This window comes from Triticum aestivum, chromosome 3B (genome assembly GCF_018294505.1).
Source record: "Triticum aestivum cultivar Chinese Spring chromosome 3B, IWGSC CS RefSeq v2.1, whole genome shotgun sequence".
In the NCBI taxonomy this organism is placed as follows: domain Eukaryota; kingdom Viridiplantae; phylum Streptophyta; class Magnoliopsida; order Poales; family Poaceae; genus Triticum; species Triticum aestivum.
The window spans coordinates 837,535,202-837,553,189 of record NC_057801.1 but is presented as its reverse complement, the minus strand read 5'-3'; the positions used below and the strand labels follow the sequence as shown (position 1 = coordinate 837,553,189).

Genomic DNA, 17,988 nt, shown 5'->3' with positions numbered 1-17,988 from the left:
AGTTTTTTTCCTACACAAGATGTGTGTAAAGAAGAAAAAGACAATAAAAATACCATATACTTCGTCGACCGTCCATGGATATATGCTTGTTGTGTGTATGCTAATCGTGAAGTCCTCCTCGTATAGATGTACTTATTACTTCCTCTTGTGTTGCGACATATGTAGGGTTCTCCATCGCAATTGATCTTTTGTATGGTATCTGGTCGCCTCCCTTTGATCAACAATTTTGTCAGCATCAGGCTCCACATGAATTTGGCTTCCAAAATGCAGCACCCCCTTGGGCATACCAGGGGAAGTTTTTCCATCCCCTCCTTTCAATCAATGGATGATCCCTGGACTGTGGGGAGGAGCTCAACAAGCACAACATCTCGGAGGGTAAACAATGCATGCACCTCATCAATCTGGGCAAAACAACATGATGCATATCAAAGTTTTCCTATAAATCAATATCATATCCAACAACAGCAGATCATGCCTCCTTATGAACATTCAAAAACAACAAGGTGAGGGTCCTAGACACCTGAACAATAACTACAACAACACCTGCAACAAGACAGAAGAGATAAATTTGTTGCCAAACCAAACAAGAAGTTGCCCAAGGAAAACGTTTCACTACTCCTAGATATAATGAACCTTATGCTGATTTCATATGTTGCACTTGTGGTGATCCTATACATCACAAGGCCCAGTGCCATAAACCTATAAATGTTCAGTCATCAAGTGGAAGAATACTAGGAAGATAACAAACTTTGTGGGCAATGCACCCTCACGCTTGGCTTCTACCATTGAAGTCCCTGGTATCAATGCTCAATATGTGGTAATATGAAGAATGTTGGAATTGTATATGTGGAACTAGGGCAAGTTAACAAATTTGAACTTTCACACAACTTTTATGCTATCTACAAAATCACATGGCCTTGGAAAATCAAAATCCTGTATGAATGGACCTTCCTAGTCAAATTTCTACCTCATATCCCAGTTGTGCATGTTCCTAGATAACCTCTTTTTGGACTCCCTGGTAAGAATGTGTGAATGTTATAATGTAGAGGTTTGGAAAGGATAATTGGAATGTTATGAAGAACTCCAACATGTATGGCTTTAGCTTGAGGGGATTGACTCTAAGTGGGAAGAAGTGCCAGTTCTAGAATAAATAGCCTCATCCTTTTGGCTCTCTACTAGATGTGGACTGCCAAAGGAATTTCAAATCCTTCTTTCGGGTGGTTAGGATCTTTCTTTAAGGCATAGAGACTATACTAAAATCTACCCTGATAGATTGTTTGGGACTGGGACAAACTATTGCAAATCAGAGTTACTGTGGAAGTCACTGAGTTGGATCAAATTGACGCTGAGCTGCTAGAAGAAGATGCCAATAAAGACAAGTAGGACAATGCCAATAAGGAACTGTAGGAATATGCACCACCAAACATCAATGGAGTTGGAGAGAATGGTCCCTCCCTTCCTTCATTTCTCTTTGACAGTCTTAAATCTACCTCCTCAATTGGTAACCAATTCAGGTTTAAACATGTTGCACAACAGTTTCTCCATCAACCGGAGGATCCTCTCCCAGACAACAATTGCTTTAATCTACTTGGAGAAATGGAACTTGTAGAAGAAGACTTTGCTGACTCTGAACTTGGTCAAAGTGACTCTAAAAATGATGGTGAGGATGTTGCCTTCAGCTCCACACACAATATCATGGCGTCTGCAAAAGCACCACCTGTTCAAAATGTTGATGCGATACTTACACACGTGCATAAGAAGAACTGGGAAGGGGGAAGCTGGTGGGAGCACAATGCTCGAGATTGCTATGAAAACTAACAGAGTTCAAAACTTGAACCTTGAGCCTTGGCAACTCTATGTAGCTTGCTTCAGGTTTACTTTTGTTTTTAGTTTTTGAACCTTGTTTGGACCTTCACCAACATTGGTTTCATATCACATTATCAGTATATGGAACCGGGAGGGTGTTTTACTCCCATGATGTACTAAAAAAGACATGTGTCAGGAATAATCTAGTTTTTTTTTGGGGTTGACTTCTCTAAAACAAAATTCACATGATTTTCTTGGTAAATGATGCACATAATTTAATTCGCCTATTTTTCTAGGAACAACCATCTGGCTTTACTGGCAAAAAAAGTATAACAATGGGATGCGCATGTGAAAAAAGACCCTCATAAAGACAAAACGTTCATCCAATAATTTGAATTCGTCGTCATCTTGGCTTTCCTTACATAACTTTTTGTCTGAAAAGGAGGTTAAAACCCCCGACCTCTGCATCACTGTGATGCACACAATCATGTTTTAGTAATTATTATGCGGAGTACATAACAAAGTAAACCATGACCAAACCATTACAAGATATGAGAAAAAAAACACATACGACTAAGTCGACTTCTTCCATAACAACGCCTTCAAAAGGAAAAAACGTCCTCACGCCACCGTTGTCATGTACGGTTGTAGACAACCTAGACAAGCCTTTCCTTACATACAAAATAAACATTATGAAAGCCATGACTCGCTCACCAAGAGAGGCAAGAACCCGAGTGGCACCATAAAACACATCATGTCCAGTAACACAACCCTTAGGCCGTCGAACCGTGGATACGTGCTCGGTTTTGTGGCAGAAGCAATGTTCTTTACCAAACACGGTATACAAGCATATTATGATTATATACCAAAACCAATATGCATTTTTCAAATTTCACAGAGAATACAAAAAAGGGGCCGGTCAACCTGAAAAAGGCCTCAAACAAGAAAACTCAAAACCAGGGAACCAAACCCCACCCACGGCCGGCAAAGCTCTGCCCCCGTTGTTGGCTCGAGCCGCGCGTGCAGCATGTGCGCGGCCCGCAAAACCCTAGGCCCCCAAACCCCACCCCCACCCCTGGCGAGATCCTGCCCGTCCGCGCGCCCATCCGACGGCGCCCAGCTCGCCGGCCGTCGTACTTAACCCGGCCGCACACCTCTCACTCCCCTCTCCGTTTAAAAAAAAGGCAGCGGCTTTGCTCCGCTCTGCTCCGCTCTCCTCCTTTCCCCTCACACCCTCCTCAACTGCGGCAATGGCCGGCCCGTCCATGGCGGAATCCGGTCTCTAGCCCCGCTGAATCCTACCAAGTTCACTTCTTTTTCTCTTCTTGGGGGCGCTCCGTGCGGTGGCATAGCAGCTTGCTAGGGCGCCGCCGCCGCCGCCGGCTTTGGGCGTGTGGGGAGGGATAGGGATGGTGACGGAGATGGCGACGCGGGGGGAGCCGTGGCGGCGGCCGGAGGGGGAGCGGGACCGGGAGCTGGAGGAGGAGATGGAGCTCTTCCGCAGCGGCTCCGCGCCGCCCACGGTCGAGGGCTCCGCGGGCGCGCTCCACGGCGCCGACGCCTTCCTCGACGACGACCTCCGGGCCGACCCGGCCTACCACTCCTACTACTACTCCAGCGGCAGCGTCAACCCGCGCCTCCCGCCGCCGCTGCTGTCCCGGGAGGACTGGCGGTCGGCGCAGCGGCTCCGCCCCGGCCCCGGCCCCGGTCTGGGCGGGATCGGCGACGGGAGGAGGCCCGGCGGCGGCGGCGGCGGCGCGGGGGCGGGGCGGCCCGGAGACGGGCTCATTGGGATGCCTGGGCTCGAGATTGGGAGGCAGAGCAGCTTCTCCGGTCTCTTTCAGGTAGTGCTTCTGAAGAATACTTATCTCCCTGTCTGAACTCCTGTCTTATTAAGCACATGTCACAGTCTTCTGGATATACATGCCATTGGAGATTGGATTATGTCAACTCTGTAATGCTAATGTTCTGGTCTAGTAAGTATTCCTAACTGTTAAGAGAGATTGCGACGTGTAGTTAGATTTTCAGTTAGTTTGATTGGTTTTGTTGCCTCTTAACATTCAGTCAAGTGGCTGAGTTCATGTTCATCTGAGGTATGGTCACTGTTTGAGCTGGTATTGGGGTGTATGCTTCTGTCACTGCACATTTTGTTTCAGAATCGAATTGTTCGGGCGTTACTGATAGTGACATATGCCCGCTGCTCTTGTTGTTTCTGAATCGAGTTGTCACGGTGTTACTGATAGTGATATATGCCGTAGTTTTTTTTATATGCATGTAGAATATTCAGAGGATGCCTGTGCTCATTGGGATCCCTGGGCTCGAGATTGGCAGGCAGAATAGCTTCTCCGGTCTCTTTCAGCTGATGCTTCTGAAGAACATCTCCCTGTCTGAACTCCTGTCTATTAAGCTCATGTTCTGGATATACATATGCCACCCTGTAATGCTAAATTTCTGGTTTACGAAGTCTTGCTAACTGTTAGAGAGGTTGCGGCGTGTGGTTAGATTTTCAGTTAGTTTGATTGGTTTTGTTGCCTCTTAGCATTCAGTCAAGTGGCTGAGTTCATGTTCATCTGAGGTATTGGGGTATATGCTTCTCTCACTGTCTTTTTGTTTCTGAATCGAATTGTTTGGGTGTTACCGATAGTGATATATGCCAGCTGCTCCCTTTGTCTCTGAATCGGATTGTTCGGGTGTTACCGATAGTGATATATGTCATATACTTTTATATGCCTGTGGACTGTTTAGCGGATGAAGTGGCAGATGGTTCAAGCTCTGACTCTTGATTATGTTTATTAAGTTGTGGACCTTTTAACAAATGTATTTCTGGTATGGTCATGCAAAAAGCTTGGTTTTCCAGCTGCGCAAGTTGTTGACCAATTCTCTCTTATCTCAAAAAAAGTTGTCTACCAATGGACTATTTAGAGCCAAAAGCATTATGTTCCCACTTTCATCTTGTTGGATGTTGTTACATTGATGAAATGGTGGCTGCTTCCTTTCCTCGTATGTTGGTCTTAAATCTTAATACGATGCAAACTGGTTGAATAGGAAGTTACTAGACTTGTGTTCCATCTCTTCAATAAGATACATCTTACTAGGAGTTATTTTTTGTCTGGTTCCACATAGGCTGCATAATATTATACAAAAGTTTCCTGCCAGTATATTTGACTATTTGGGGATTTTTTCCTACCGGGAAAGCTTTCCATTGCTACGCATGAGTGATGTATCTGAAAGTATAAATCTGTGACTAGAATAATGCGGTATGATAAATGCCTTACCTCTGTAGATTTATACATATAGAATGGATTTGATATGAAGGCCATTGTAATACTTGCTTGGTCATGACTCATAAGCATATATGGCATTGCATTTACACAATACTACTATCTTAATTCAATCCGTCTTTCCTTCAGTTGTCATTTTTCTCAAGGTAACTTGTTTTGCAGGATGACTCCTATCAACATGATACAAGCAGGCAAGGTGCAAACCGCAATAGTACTGACTTGTCGGGTTCTTCTAGAAATCGTTATGGTCTTCATCAGGAGTCTGGAGCTATTGGTGGCCTACAATATGATAGCAAAGCACCTCACCTGCCAGGCAATCAGAATCATGAGTCGACACATACATATGCATCAATTATAGGGTCATCACTCTCAAGAAGTGCATCTCCTGACCCTGAGCTAGTGAGGAGAGTTCCTAGTCCTTGCCTTCCCCCGATTGGTGTGAAACTTAGTGCTACCAGTAACCAGAACAATGGTGGTTCATCTTCTTTCAACCGCAACTCTCCCAGTATTGGTGGATCTGATGATCTAGTGTCTGCTTTATCTGGTATGAACCTGTCGTCATCAAGGCCAGTCAATGGACATGCTGACCAATCCAAGCTCCATCAGGATGTAGATAGTGTTCGTAAATTTCTCTATGAACAATACATGGACCACAAACATGGTAATGGACAGCACTCCTACATGAAACATTCTGAACAAGGTCATGTCAAGGGGCCTCAAGAATATTCTGGAGCTTCTATGAATTCTTCTATTATGAGGAATCAGATCAATGCTGGTGGATTCACATCATTTGACAACTCATCCCTGGGGTCCGGCTTTTCTTCCCCAAGGATTGGTTCCCGGTCGCCTGGTGGGAGTTTATCTTCCAGACATAATTTAGCTAACCTTGCAAACTACAGTGGAATTGGAAGTCCAACTGCGACATCTGGTCATCAGTTGCCTGTTGACCCTCTCTATGCTCAATTTCTTCGGGCAGCAGAAATTGCTGCTTTTGCAGCCAACTGTGAGGACCCATTGATGGAGAGGGGTAACCTGGGAAGTTCTTACATGGATCTATTTGGTCATCAGAATGATTATCTTGGTCCATTGCTTCAGTCACAGAAGCAATATGACTATTATGGGAATCTTGTGTCTGGTCTTGGTTATGCTGGGAACTCTTTGACAAATCCTGTTTTCCCCACTTCGCCAGGTGGACCTGGTAGTCCACTTAGGCATGTGGATCGCAGCATGCGCTTTCAGTCCAGTATGAGAAACTTTGGTGGTTCCTATGGCTCCTGGAATTCAGATTTTGGTGGTAAGATGAATGCCAATTTGGTTCCATCACTTCTGGAAGAATTCAAGAGCAACAAAAGCCGATCATATGAGCTCTGTGAAATTGCTGGCCATGTTGTTGAGTTCAGGTAAATTTTGTACTCACTGGGTTCTTATATATAGTAACCTACTAAACTGCAAATCCAAGATCAGTAATTTCAGAGTTACCTATATTATTGGCCATCGACCTTCCATATTTTGTTGAGGAATCATGCACAATGATCTCTTGTCTCACAGATTTAGGTTAGTGGTCTAACTTGTCTATTGAACTTTATCCAGTGCTGATCAATACGGGAGTCGGTTCATACAGCAAAAGCTTGAAACTGCCAGCGTTGAAGAAAAAGACATGGTTTTCACTGAAATCATGCCTCAAGCTCTCACATTGATGACTGATGTTTTTGGAAATTATGTTGTTCAGAAGGTATTGAATTATTCATAGCAATTATATGTTGCAGTGCTATAAACATCCTGGCCTGACCATAATTTTTTGAACCAGTTTTTTGAGCATGGGAGCACGGCTCAGATAAAGGAGTTGGCTGATCAGCTAATCGGGCGAGTCTTGGCACTCAGCCTTCAAATGTACGGTTGCCGAGTTATACAGAAGGTATGGAAAATTAGAACCTGTTTATTGTCTGTGCTTTAGTCAAGAGTCAAGACTAGAAAATATCCCTGTAGTAAATTAAATTAAGAGTTGTCATTTTGGAAGTAACACTCTCCTCTGAACTGCTGTACTTTCTTCTAATATGTCTAGCTGGAACTATTCTTCTTGACGAAACTGCACCATGATATTCATACATATGACAAATTGATTGCTTGAGTATGGAATATATGACACCACCTAGAATACAGTTACAAGCTACCTTATGTTTGGCAGGAAATTGTCTGATTATGTCAACAGAACTCTTTAGAACAAGAAGTACCTTATGTTTAATTATATGCATGCATTTCTGATTATCTAATGCATATTGGATGGTTGCAGGCATGTTTGATTCTACCCACTTTGCATGCACAAAAGGAAACCCGTTACATGTTCATATAAAACATGAAGGACATAAATATGCAGACAATATGTTCTTTAACTTATGTGATGGGCGATATTTGTGCAGGCCATAGAAGTTGTTGATTTAGGTCAGCAGACTAAAATGGTTGCTGAGCTTGATGGACATGTGATGCGCTGTGTACGTGATCAAAATGGTAACCACGTTATACAGAAATGCATCGAATGCATCCCACAGAATGTCATCGAGTTCATTGTTTCAACCTTCTATGGCCAAGTTGTGGTGCTATCGACTCATCCATATGGATGTCGGGTTATACAGGTATGTTTGTACTTTGTAGTGGTATATTGCAATATACTCATGTTATTTCACAATTTCACTAACCATTTTCACTGTGTGCAGAGGGTGCTGGAGCACTGTGACGATCCTAAAACCCAGCAAATAATGATGGATGAGGTCCTCCAGTCTGTTTGCTTGCTTGCTACAGACCAGTATGGTAACTATGTTGTGCAGGTTAGTGCCAAAAACATTTTTGGAAGATACTCCCTCTGTAAACAAATATAAGACATTTTAGGTCACTACTAGTGACCTAAAACGTCTTACATTTACTTACAGAGGTAGCACTGTCTTTGCTATTTCCTTATTGATGGCTGCTTTTCTCTGGATTATCACCTTTTGGTGGGTACCTGTCTCCGAAACAATCCACATCTGATGAATTATGGACTTGATGCGATTGATTAATGGAAACCTGGTATTATCTATTTTGTGCAAAACACAAGCCATATGGCTAAATGGAACTGATCCAAATATTCAACAATTACATGTAAGTTTCTTGGTAACTGGAATAGGACCATATTATCATCTTAAAATGATTAGAAGTAATCTTGATGGTTTCAGCTGGGATGAAATTCCTGCGTGGAAAAATCATATTAGTTTTAGCCTTACTGTGTTTTTTCATCAGTACTCAGCAAAGTGAGTATGATTTTCCTTTCCCTTTTACCTTTACTGACTCGAGTCAATATTTTTTGCATTAACATCTGCAAATAAGGTGAATGCTATACATGCTGTAACTGGGATGCATTTCTCCTATTGTTCTGGGATCACTTCTTTTTAGTCTAGGTTAAAATACAATCAAGCTCAAGTAAGTAGTTTTGCAGTTGCACAAGTGACACGGTAAGCGTGCATATTGAAATGGACGATTTTGATGCCTGCACTTTCCCTATGTGTATGGATGCATTTTTTCTACAAAACGTGTTTTGTTCTTACCACTATTCTCTCTCCCATCTTCATTCTTCAATAACCGAGCTTATTTCACAGCATGTTATGGAACACGGCAAACCCCATGAGCGATCTGCTATCATTGAGAAGTTGATTGGGCAGATTGTACAAATGAGCCAGCAAAAGTTTGCCTCAAACGTCATTGAGAAGTGTTTATCCTTTGGGAATCCTGTAGAACGCCAAATCTTAATTGGTGAAATGCTTGGTTCCACGGAGGAAAGTGAACATCTTGAGGTCTGTTGCCCGTCAATTTGTTGACATATATGCTTGGTTATTGTTATGGAACATAAAGTTCCATGGTATTTTTGATGATCAGTTGGTAGTTCATGATTCAAGCTCCTTCATTGCTTTGCTGAAGTGTTTTTTGTATTGAACTTTGAAGGTGATGATGAAAGATCAGTTTGCAAACTACGTGGTACAGAAGGTGTTGGAGACCTGCGACGACCAGCAGAGGGAGGCGATCCTCACGAGGATCAAAGCTCATCTTAACACGCTGAAGAAATACACATATGGGAAGCACATAGTGGCACGTGTGGAGAAGCTCGTCGCAGCCGGAGGTATGTTCTGTTCAATCATCCATGTGCTATACTCTTAGGTTGGCATCTACAAACGGTTTGTGTCTCTAACCCAAAGATGCACTCTTCTTTCGCAGAAAAGCGACTCGGGCTCCAACCATCCCGTGTGCTGCCTGAAGACTAAACCATCTCTAGCTGTACAGCTAACAGTGGCTAGGTTTGCACGCTGGCGTCTCCGTTTTTCCATCTACAAGGCGTCAGGGCTATGCGTGCGCCTTGCCATCGGAAATAAAATGAGTAATAGGAGCCGAGGAGAATGTAGATTCTGTAGCTAGCTGAGTAAAGATGTGGAGAATGAGTAATTACAGGCTTGTTGTTACTCTGCTGTAGAAATTTAGAACTAGAGAGGGAGAGAGGGAAAAGAGAAAGCTGTTAGCTGTAACCTACTTGAGACTGAAAACTGTTAGCCCTTTTAATTTTCTGTCCTGTGGCAGATGTAATGGCATGTTGTTGTAACATAACATATACAGATGGTGATGGTGGTACTTAAACTGTTTCTCTGCAAAGCTGGAGCTATTTATCTAAGCTTTGCCTTTTATTTTATTTGCTGATTGTTTGCGCTCTTTTAATAACAGTATAATTAGTTGTGCATGGTCATCACCTTATGGAAAATTTCAGGGAAATATAGGAACAAAAGTGTTCTGTCTTCAGGGAAAATTAGCCTGTTAAACTCCATAAATGACAGATTCAAATTGTTCTCTGGCTTTACTAGAATGTATGTTGGTTCTAAACAGTTGCGACTTTTATGTTACAACACCAAGACATCGTATTTAAGTATGTAACCTTCCACAAAGAGCCTTGACAATATATTCAACAAACGATAAAATATATACTTTGTGCATGAATTAAAATTCGATGTAAAAATATCTTAGTAGAAAGTGGAAATTATCTATGGTACTTTACAAAATGAATCGAGAACCTTGTTTATAGTTATCAGTTTTCTGTCAAGTTTGAATATTCTGAATTTTCCACAATTATGGCCTTCTCTTATTTTATTTTTTTAAACAACAAAAGGCGCACGAAGCGCCAAACTTTCCATTCAGCTCAGCTCAATAGCAATGTACAACATTGATTACAAAGCCTTTGAACTGGAAATTAGATAGGAGAGAAACTACCGGGCAAGTCATGTTCCCGTGAGCTGAAGCAAAACAACATATGTCAGGTTCTACATTTGATCTAAGAACCTGATGAGCGACATTATGAGCAATACCATTAATTTCCCTGGAAATATGGAACACCTAGGTTGAAGGTCTGAAGAGTAGTAGAAGAAATCACCTAAAACTTTCCTGATAGTCCAAGGGGTAGTAGTTTCAGTAATCTTCATACTAGCCGCAAAATGAAGCCAAAGAGAGATAGTCTGTGAGGAAGGTCAGCTGGCTGATGCTGAGACATTTGGCCACTTGTGCAGCCAAGATAAGAGCAAAAGCTTCAGCCTGAAGAGGTGTACTTGTAATGGAGGTGGAAGCTTGAATCTACACGTTGGCTTCCTTTTGATCTTGCGGCAAAGAATGTAGATACCAACTCGAGTGGCTGATGTTCCCTGCAATAAACCTGGATTTTTTTTGCACTTCAAAGCTACATCAGTATATACTTTCGGTCCTCTGATAAGAAGATCAGATTTAAGCATTTGTCCCTGCAAGGGAAGTTGATTAGTATGGGTTAAGATACAACTGGAGTTTTGAGACTAATGGTGTGAAGAATTATTAAGCAGATTACAGAAATCAGGAGATAGAGAAGTAGCTGCAATATTTACTTGGTCAGGGGCAGCTTTCTTTCTATCAAAAAGATAATCATTCCTCACTTTCCAAAGACACCACATAAAATTCAGAATGTTGACAACAGAAGCATGTGGATAGTTCATATTAAGTAAAGAAAGAATAATACTTTGAATATTGGGATATTTCTGAACTAAATCATCTGTTCTAATGAACCAAGGATGAGAAAGCAGCTCTAGCAAAGTCACAAAGAAAAAACAGGTGAATCTCATCCTCTTGCTGACCACATCTGCAAAAACATTAAGAAATATGTATGGAAAAGCGCCCGACCCTCAAACCTGTAGGAAGAGCTTTTCGAAGGAGTCTCCAATCGAAAGTTTGAACTCTAGGGATCATTAACTTTTGCTCCAAATCAACTTGAGAAGATTTTTCACCTGAAAAGAAACTTGGGAAGGAGTATTTCTTGGATTGGCATGAATATCCTGCAAACACAATTTATAAGTGGATTTGAAAGAACAAGTACCACTAGGAGTTAGATCCCAACATAATATATCCAACAGAGGCTCGAGGTTGTTGAAAGAAAAAGTTAATGAGGTTACTGTTCCAGACTTTCTGACCCGGCATCCAAAGATCCTTAACAAGAGAAGGATATATGTATCCTGGAGGCTGAATAATAAGATTGTCCTGAATAGAAGCCCAAAGAAAACACCAAGGGGTACTCCAAAGAGATATATTCCCTTGGGTGAGTTGGTAAAAAGAGCGGGCTTTGAGTTTAGGCAACATTTTTAAAATGCAGGACCAGAAAGCAGATTTTGGAGTAGGAATTGGCAGTCCAAATAGAGGCATCATGGATGTATTTAGATTTGAGCACAAGATGAAGGTGGGAGGAATGGTCTTTAGCAAGCCTCCAAGCACCTGCAAGAACCAGAACCTCATTAATTGCTTGCAAGTTCCTAATGCTAAGACCACCATCCTGTTTGGAATTGCAAATGTCCTTCCAAGCCCTAAAACAAAGGCTCTTTTTAGAATTATTGTCTCTGATTCGTGTCCACCAAAAGTTCCTTATAACAACAGCGAGTTTAGCTATAAACTTGTTGGTAAACAAAATGTTAGGCATGAAGTACATAGGAATAGCAGAGAACACGGACCTAATGAGCTCGAGCCTAGCAACATGACAGAACATATTAGCTTTTTAAGCAAGAAATTTATTAAAAAAGTTATCAATAACAAAGTTGTAAGCAGTAGTTCTATTTTCTGCGAGAAGAATAAGCGGATGACAAAGGTGGGTGAAATTGATATCCATGGTAGAAATAGGAAAAACTTGCTTAATCTCTTGAATAGTGGTTTCACTAACATGAGTACTAAAAAGAATAGCAGATTTGGCCCAATTTGGGGTTGGACATCAAATAGAACAAAAGTGATGGATGAGTTGAGCCATAGAATATGCTTCCTGCATAGTGGCTTGACCACAAACCAACAACAAACAATAGAGAATGAATAGAAGGGAAATTTGGACCAAGTGAAATACGTTGGAGATGATGAGCAGCTACAGCTTCATTAAGAGCAACAGACAATTCATTGATAGCAATAACAAACAAATAAGGCGACATGGGACAGCCTTGGCGAATACCTATGAAGCTTTTAAATTTATGAGAGGGTTGCCCATTAATAAGCACACAGAAAGTAGGAGAAGAAATGCAAGCATTAATCAAATTAATAAAATGACCACGCAGTCCTTCACATGCAAGAGCAGACACAATGAAACTCCATTCAAGACGATCAAAAGGTTTGGCAAGATCTATCTTGAGCATGAAAGCGTGATGATTCCAAGATTTAAGAGCGAAGGAGTGAGTAATTTGTTGAGCAATAATGATGTTATCGCTAATTCTTCTACCCTCAATAAATCCTTGTTGTGCAGGATCAATATATTCCGGAAGATGAGGCTTAATCCTATTCTCTTAAGTATTTGTATTTTACTTTTACCTTTTGCCCTATTATATGATTATTAGTTTATTTTTAGAAATATATATTTTCAAACAAGTTTGAAATTTTGGCAAAATATTTTCTTCATAATTCTCCATATTTTTTAAGTTCCTAAATTTGCTTCCTAGTTTTGTGTTCCCATTCCCAGAATTTTCAGGAAGATTTCTCTTGAAAATATATCCTCTTGTCCCGCCACAATTTTTTCCCTGGCTAGGTTACCATGTGTGCAAAGTCGCACTGACGCTACCCTAAAATCACTTCGAATCATGACAATGACCAAACCTAGAACATTTTGGTAGTTGAGGAACAATCTATGACTGGTTTCAAAATGGGACACAAAATTTAGACTTTCATAATTAATAGTTAAGAGATCAAAATTGCTTCTTTTTCCTTAGGCTTTGTCTTTCCCACTCCCGCTTGTGAATGCTAAGGCACTCATTCCCTTCAAGTTTCGCCAGCGAGCCCGTAGATCCCGCTCAGGCAACTAGTGGTGGGAGGGTGTTTACGGTGCCTCAACTTCAGCCGGCATTTGAGGTTAGGATTTTTTCCCTTTCAGAGAAAACGTTCTAGAGGATGGCGACATTTCATCTTTGAGTTGGTATTTTGGGTCGCATCCTCCTTGAGTTGGTCCACTGGGACGGAGTCAACGGAGTTGCGACATATATTCCTATCATCTCCTTGGGACGGAAAGGTTAAGGTTTCTCTCCAGGCGTGCGTGCCGACAAGATTTAGTTTCAGGCTCTTCAGATCAAGTCAAGGGTTCAATGAAAATGATTGCGGTGCGGCACTGGTCCTTAATGACACGTGCACGAAGACTTCCCGACAGTCATCGACAAGGTCAAGCCGGCTCAGATAGGGAAGCGGCGACAACAACGCGTCAGCACATCATTTTGGGTGGTAGTGGTTGTGATGTAGCATCCTTGGTGTAATGTTTATTATGTTTAGAGTGCTTTGTACTTTTCTTATGAATCTTTATAATAGATTTGGGTCCTTTTCCGAAGAAAAAAGGTGCTTCCTCTTACGAGCCTTTTGGCATTTAACTCCAACAAGTAAATTTTCCGTTGAGTAGAACTTATGAAGGAAATCTATTATATAATCAAGACAAGTGGCAAACAAGCCATTATATTCATCCACACAGATTAAATTATCTTGACCACTAATTTTTAGATATCAATGGCCGAGATTAAAGATATAAATGTTAGATATAAATAATGTTACATAGAAACAATTGAATGTGTCACGTACAAACATATGTTTTTCAAGCATAACCAAAAGCGGTGGACAGGAAAAACAATCGGAGTTGTTTAGATGGACAGAAAAGATAAATAAATTTAGAAAGAGTAAGCCGGACTCCTACTTTGACTAGTAGAACGCCCGTGCGTTGCTACGGGCTATAATCCATATATAAATGAATCAAACAAATAGTTAAGGTGTCTTCAAGGCCGAACCTTATTTCTCCGGCGTACGTCCGTGCATGTTTGGACATCAAACCGGCATCTGGTAGGATCCCCAAAATTCATCCGTCTAGACAATCCGGACTCTCCTAAATCTAGACCATATAGAGGGAGAAAACTTGTTATCCAAACTATCCATCATGTTGTCTCCAACACGCGGGCCCAACACAAAAAACCCATCCCACCACGCACCCTTCCCTTTTCTCCTCGAACCCGCTCGATTTCCCGTCATAGCGGGATATTTCTCGCTGGAGCCCTCTCATTTAAAACCGGATGACACCTGAGGGAGTCCTGGACTAGGGGGTGTCCGGACAGCCGGACTATCATCGTCAGCCGGACTCCAAGACTATGAAGATACAAGATTGAAGACTTCGTCCCGTGTCCGGATTGGACTTTCCTTGGCGTGGAAGGCAAGCTTGGCGATACGGATATATAGATCTCCTACCATTGTAACCGACTCTGTGTAACCCTAGCCCTCTCCGGTGTCTATATAAACCGGAGGGTTTTAGTCCGTAGGACGAACAACCATTACAACAATCATACCATAGGCTAGCTTCTAGGGTTTAGCCTCCTTGATCTCGTGGTAGATCCACTCTTGTAACACACATCATCAATATTAATCAAGCAGGACGTAGGGTTTTACCTCCATCAAGAGGGCCCGAACCTGGGTAAAACATCGTGTCCCTCGTCTCCTGCTACCATCCGCCTAGACGCACAGTTCGGGACCCCCTACCCGAGATCCGCCGGTTTTGACACCGACATTGGTGCTTTCATTGAGAGTTCCTCTGTGTTGTCACAGATAGGCTTGATGGCTTCTTCAATCAACAACCACGCCGTCCAGGGTGAGACTTTTCTCCCCTGACAGATCTTCGTGTTCGGCGGCTTCGCACTGCGGGCCAATTCACTTGGCCACCTGGAGCAGATCGAAAGCTACGCCCCTGGCCATCAGGTCAGGTTTGGAAGCCTAAACTTCACGGCTGACATCCGCGGGGACTTGATCTTCGATGGAGTCGAGCCACAGCCGAGCGTGCCGCACTGTCACGATGGGCATGATCTAGCTCTGCCGTTGGACAGTACCCTGGAGGCTGCACACAAGTCCGCTCTGACCCATAGTTCGGAGCCGACCGCGCAGATCGAGGACAGGTGGCTGGACACCGCCTCAGGAGCCGCAACTTCCACGGCGATGGAGCCGAATACTGACCTTGTCCCTTACGAAGCTCGTGACTCCGAGGCGCCGGACTCCTTGCCGGACTCCGAACCTCCTGCGCCCCTGCCAATCGAATCCGATTGGGTGCCGATCATGGAGTTCACCGCCGCGGACATCTTTCGGCACTCACCCTTTGGCGACATCCTAAATTCGCCAAAACATCTCTCGTTATCAAGAGAACCCTGGCCGGACTGCGGTCAGGATGGCTGGGATGCGGACGACGAAGAAATTCAAAACCCACCCACCACCCACTTTGTAGCCACTGTCGACGATCTAACCGACATGCTAGACTATGACTCCGAAGACATCGACGGTATGGACGACGATGCCGGAGACGACCAAGAACCATCGCCTACAGGGCACTGGAAAGCCACCTCAATTCATGATATATACATGGTGGACACCCCAAAAGGGAGCGATAACGAGGAACAACGGGACACGACGAAGGATAATTCCCCCGAAAACAACCAAAACGGCGACGCAAGCCCCGCCCCAAGTCCCGCCTCGATAACAACAGCACTCAGAGTGACCCAGCCATAGCGCAGGGCAAACCAGTGGGCGACGAACATGCAACCAAGCAGCCATCCGAACAGGATGAATCGGATAATCAACTCACCCTCGGCGAAGACAACAGTCCGGACGATCTCACACCGGACACACCACTGGAGCATAAGAACCTCCAAAAAAGGCTTGTCGCCACTGCAAGAAAGTTGAAGAAGGAGAAGCGGAAGCTCAAAACAGCGGAAGACATACTCAGAATGAGGTGGAGCAAAGTACTCAAGACCGCGGACAAATATGGCAATATCCAACAAATAAAGAGCTACCCAAAGCGCAAGATGCTGCCCGAATTCGACGAGGAGGCCGTAGATCCCCCACAATTAAAAAGCAAAGAGGCCGCCTAGCCGGATAGACGACCAGAAGGCAGGCCAGGAGCGGCAAGCGGCGCCGCACACAAGCCAGCACATGACACACATAAATATCTTCGCAAAACGGATGGCCCAGTCAGGTCCATTTATGGGCCAAAGAAGAGGGCCCCAGGAAGTAACATAACACGCCGAGTGTTCGAAGATAACGGCACACCCAAATATAGGGGCGCCGCACACCCACTATGTTTCACCGATGAGGTGCTGGATCACGAATTTCCAGCAGGGTTCAAACCCGTAAACATAGAGGCATATGACGGAACAACAGACCCCGGAGTCTGGATTGAGGATTACATCCTGCATATACATATGGCTAGAGGAGATGATCTCCACGCCATAAAATATCTACCCCTTAAGCTCAAAGGGCCAGCCAGGCATTGGCCCAAAAGCCTCCTAGAAAATACCATTGCAAGCTGGGAAGAGCTCGAGGACGCGTTTAGAGCAAACTTTCAGGGGACTTATGCCCGACCTCCGGATGCAGACGATTTAAGTCACATAACCCAACAGCCCGGAGAATCAGCGCGCAAATTCTGGAACAGGTTCCTCACCAAAAAGAACCAAATAGTCGACTGTCTGGACGCCGAAGCCTTAGCAGCTTTTAAACATAATGTCCGAGACGAATGGCTCGCCAGACACCTCGGCCAAGAGAAGCCAAGGACAATGGCCGCGCTAACAAGCCTCATGATCCGCTTTTGCGCGGGGGAAGATAGCTGGCTAGCAAGACGCAGCACCAGCGACCCGAGTACATCCGAGATCAGAGATGGAAACGGAAAATCACGGCGCAGAAAGGACCAGCGCCGGAATAAAGAAAAGAGCCCAAAGAGCACGACGGTTAACGCCGGATTCAAAAGCTCGCGGCCGAACAACAAAACACTTCCCCTCAAGGACAACAGTGACGAGCTATCCAACCTGAACAAAATTTTGGATCGAATATGTCAAATCCACAGTACACCCGGGAAGCCTGCAAACCACACCCACCGAGATTGTTGGGTCTTCAAACAGTCCGGCCAACTCAACGCCGAACACAAGGGGCTCGACGCGCCAAGCGAGGATGATGACAAACCCCACCAGCAGAGCACCGGAAAACAGAAGACTTTCCCACAAGAAGTCAAAACAGTAAACTCACTTCATGTGATAACACGAAACAACAATGCGGCACCAGCCAAAGTAGGTGTCACACGGTCCACCCCAGCGGAACCCCGAGATTGGATGTCAAAACCAATTACTTTCGACCACCTGGACTATTCCAGGAGCATTCGAAACGCAGGATGGACTGCTCTGATATTGGATCCTATAATCGACGGACTGCAATTTACAAAGGTCCTAATGGATGGCGGCAGCGACTTAAACCTGCTATATCCGGACACAATCCGCAAGTTGGGGGTAGACCATACTAAAATTCGACATAGCCGCACTTCCTTTAAAGGAGTGGCGCCAGGCCCTCCCGCCAAGTGCAC

The 17,988-nt window shown here is 43.8% G+C and overlaps 1 protein-coding gene across 1 annotated transcript; it reads left to right on the top strand.

The window, feature by feature from the left end:
• The first annotated feature begins 2,995 nt into the window (after positions 1-2,995).
• LOC123072823 (pumilio homolog 1) lies at positions 2,996-9,792 on the top strand. The gene is made up of 9 exons (XM_044496489.1): positions 2,996-3,650; positions 5,250-6,487; positions 6,678-6,819; positions 6,895-7,002; positions 7,505-7,717; positions 7,799-7,909; positions 8,714-8,908; positions 9,057-9,231; positions 9,327-9,792. Exons 1-9 carry the CDS (start codon positions 3,216-3,218, stop codon positions 9,371-9,373), a joined length of 2,664 nt encoding a protein of 887 aa, XP_044352424.1. The 5' UTR covers positions 2,996-3,215; the 3' UTR covers positions 9,374-9,792.
• Positions 9,793-17,988: the final 8,196 nt, after the last annotated feature.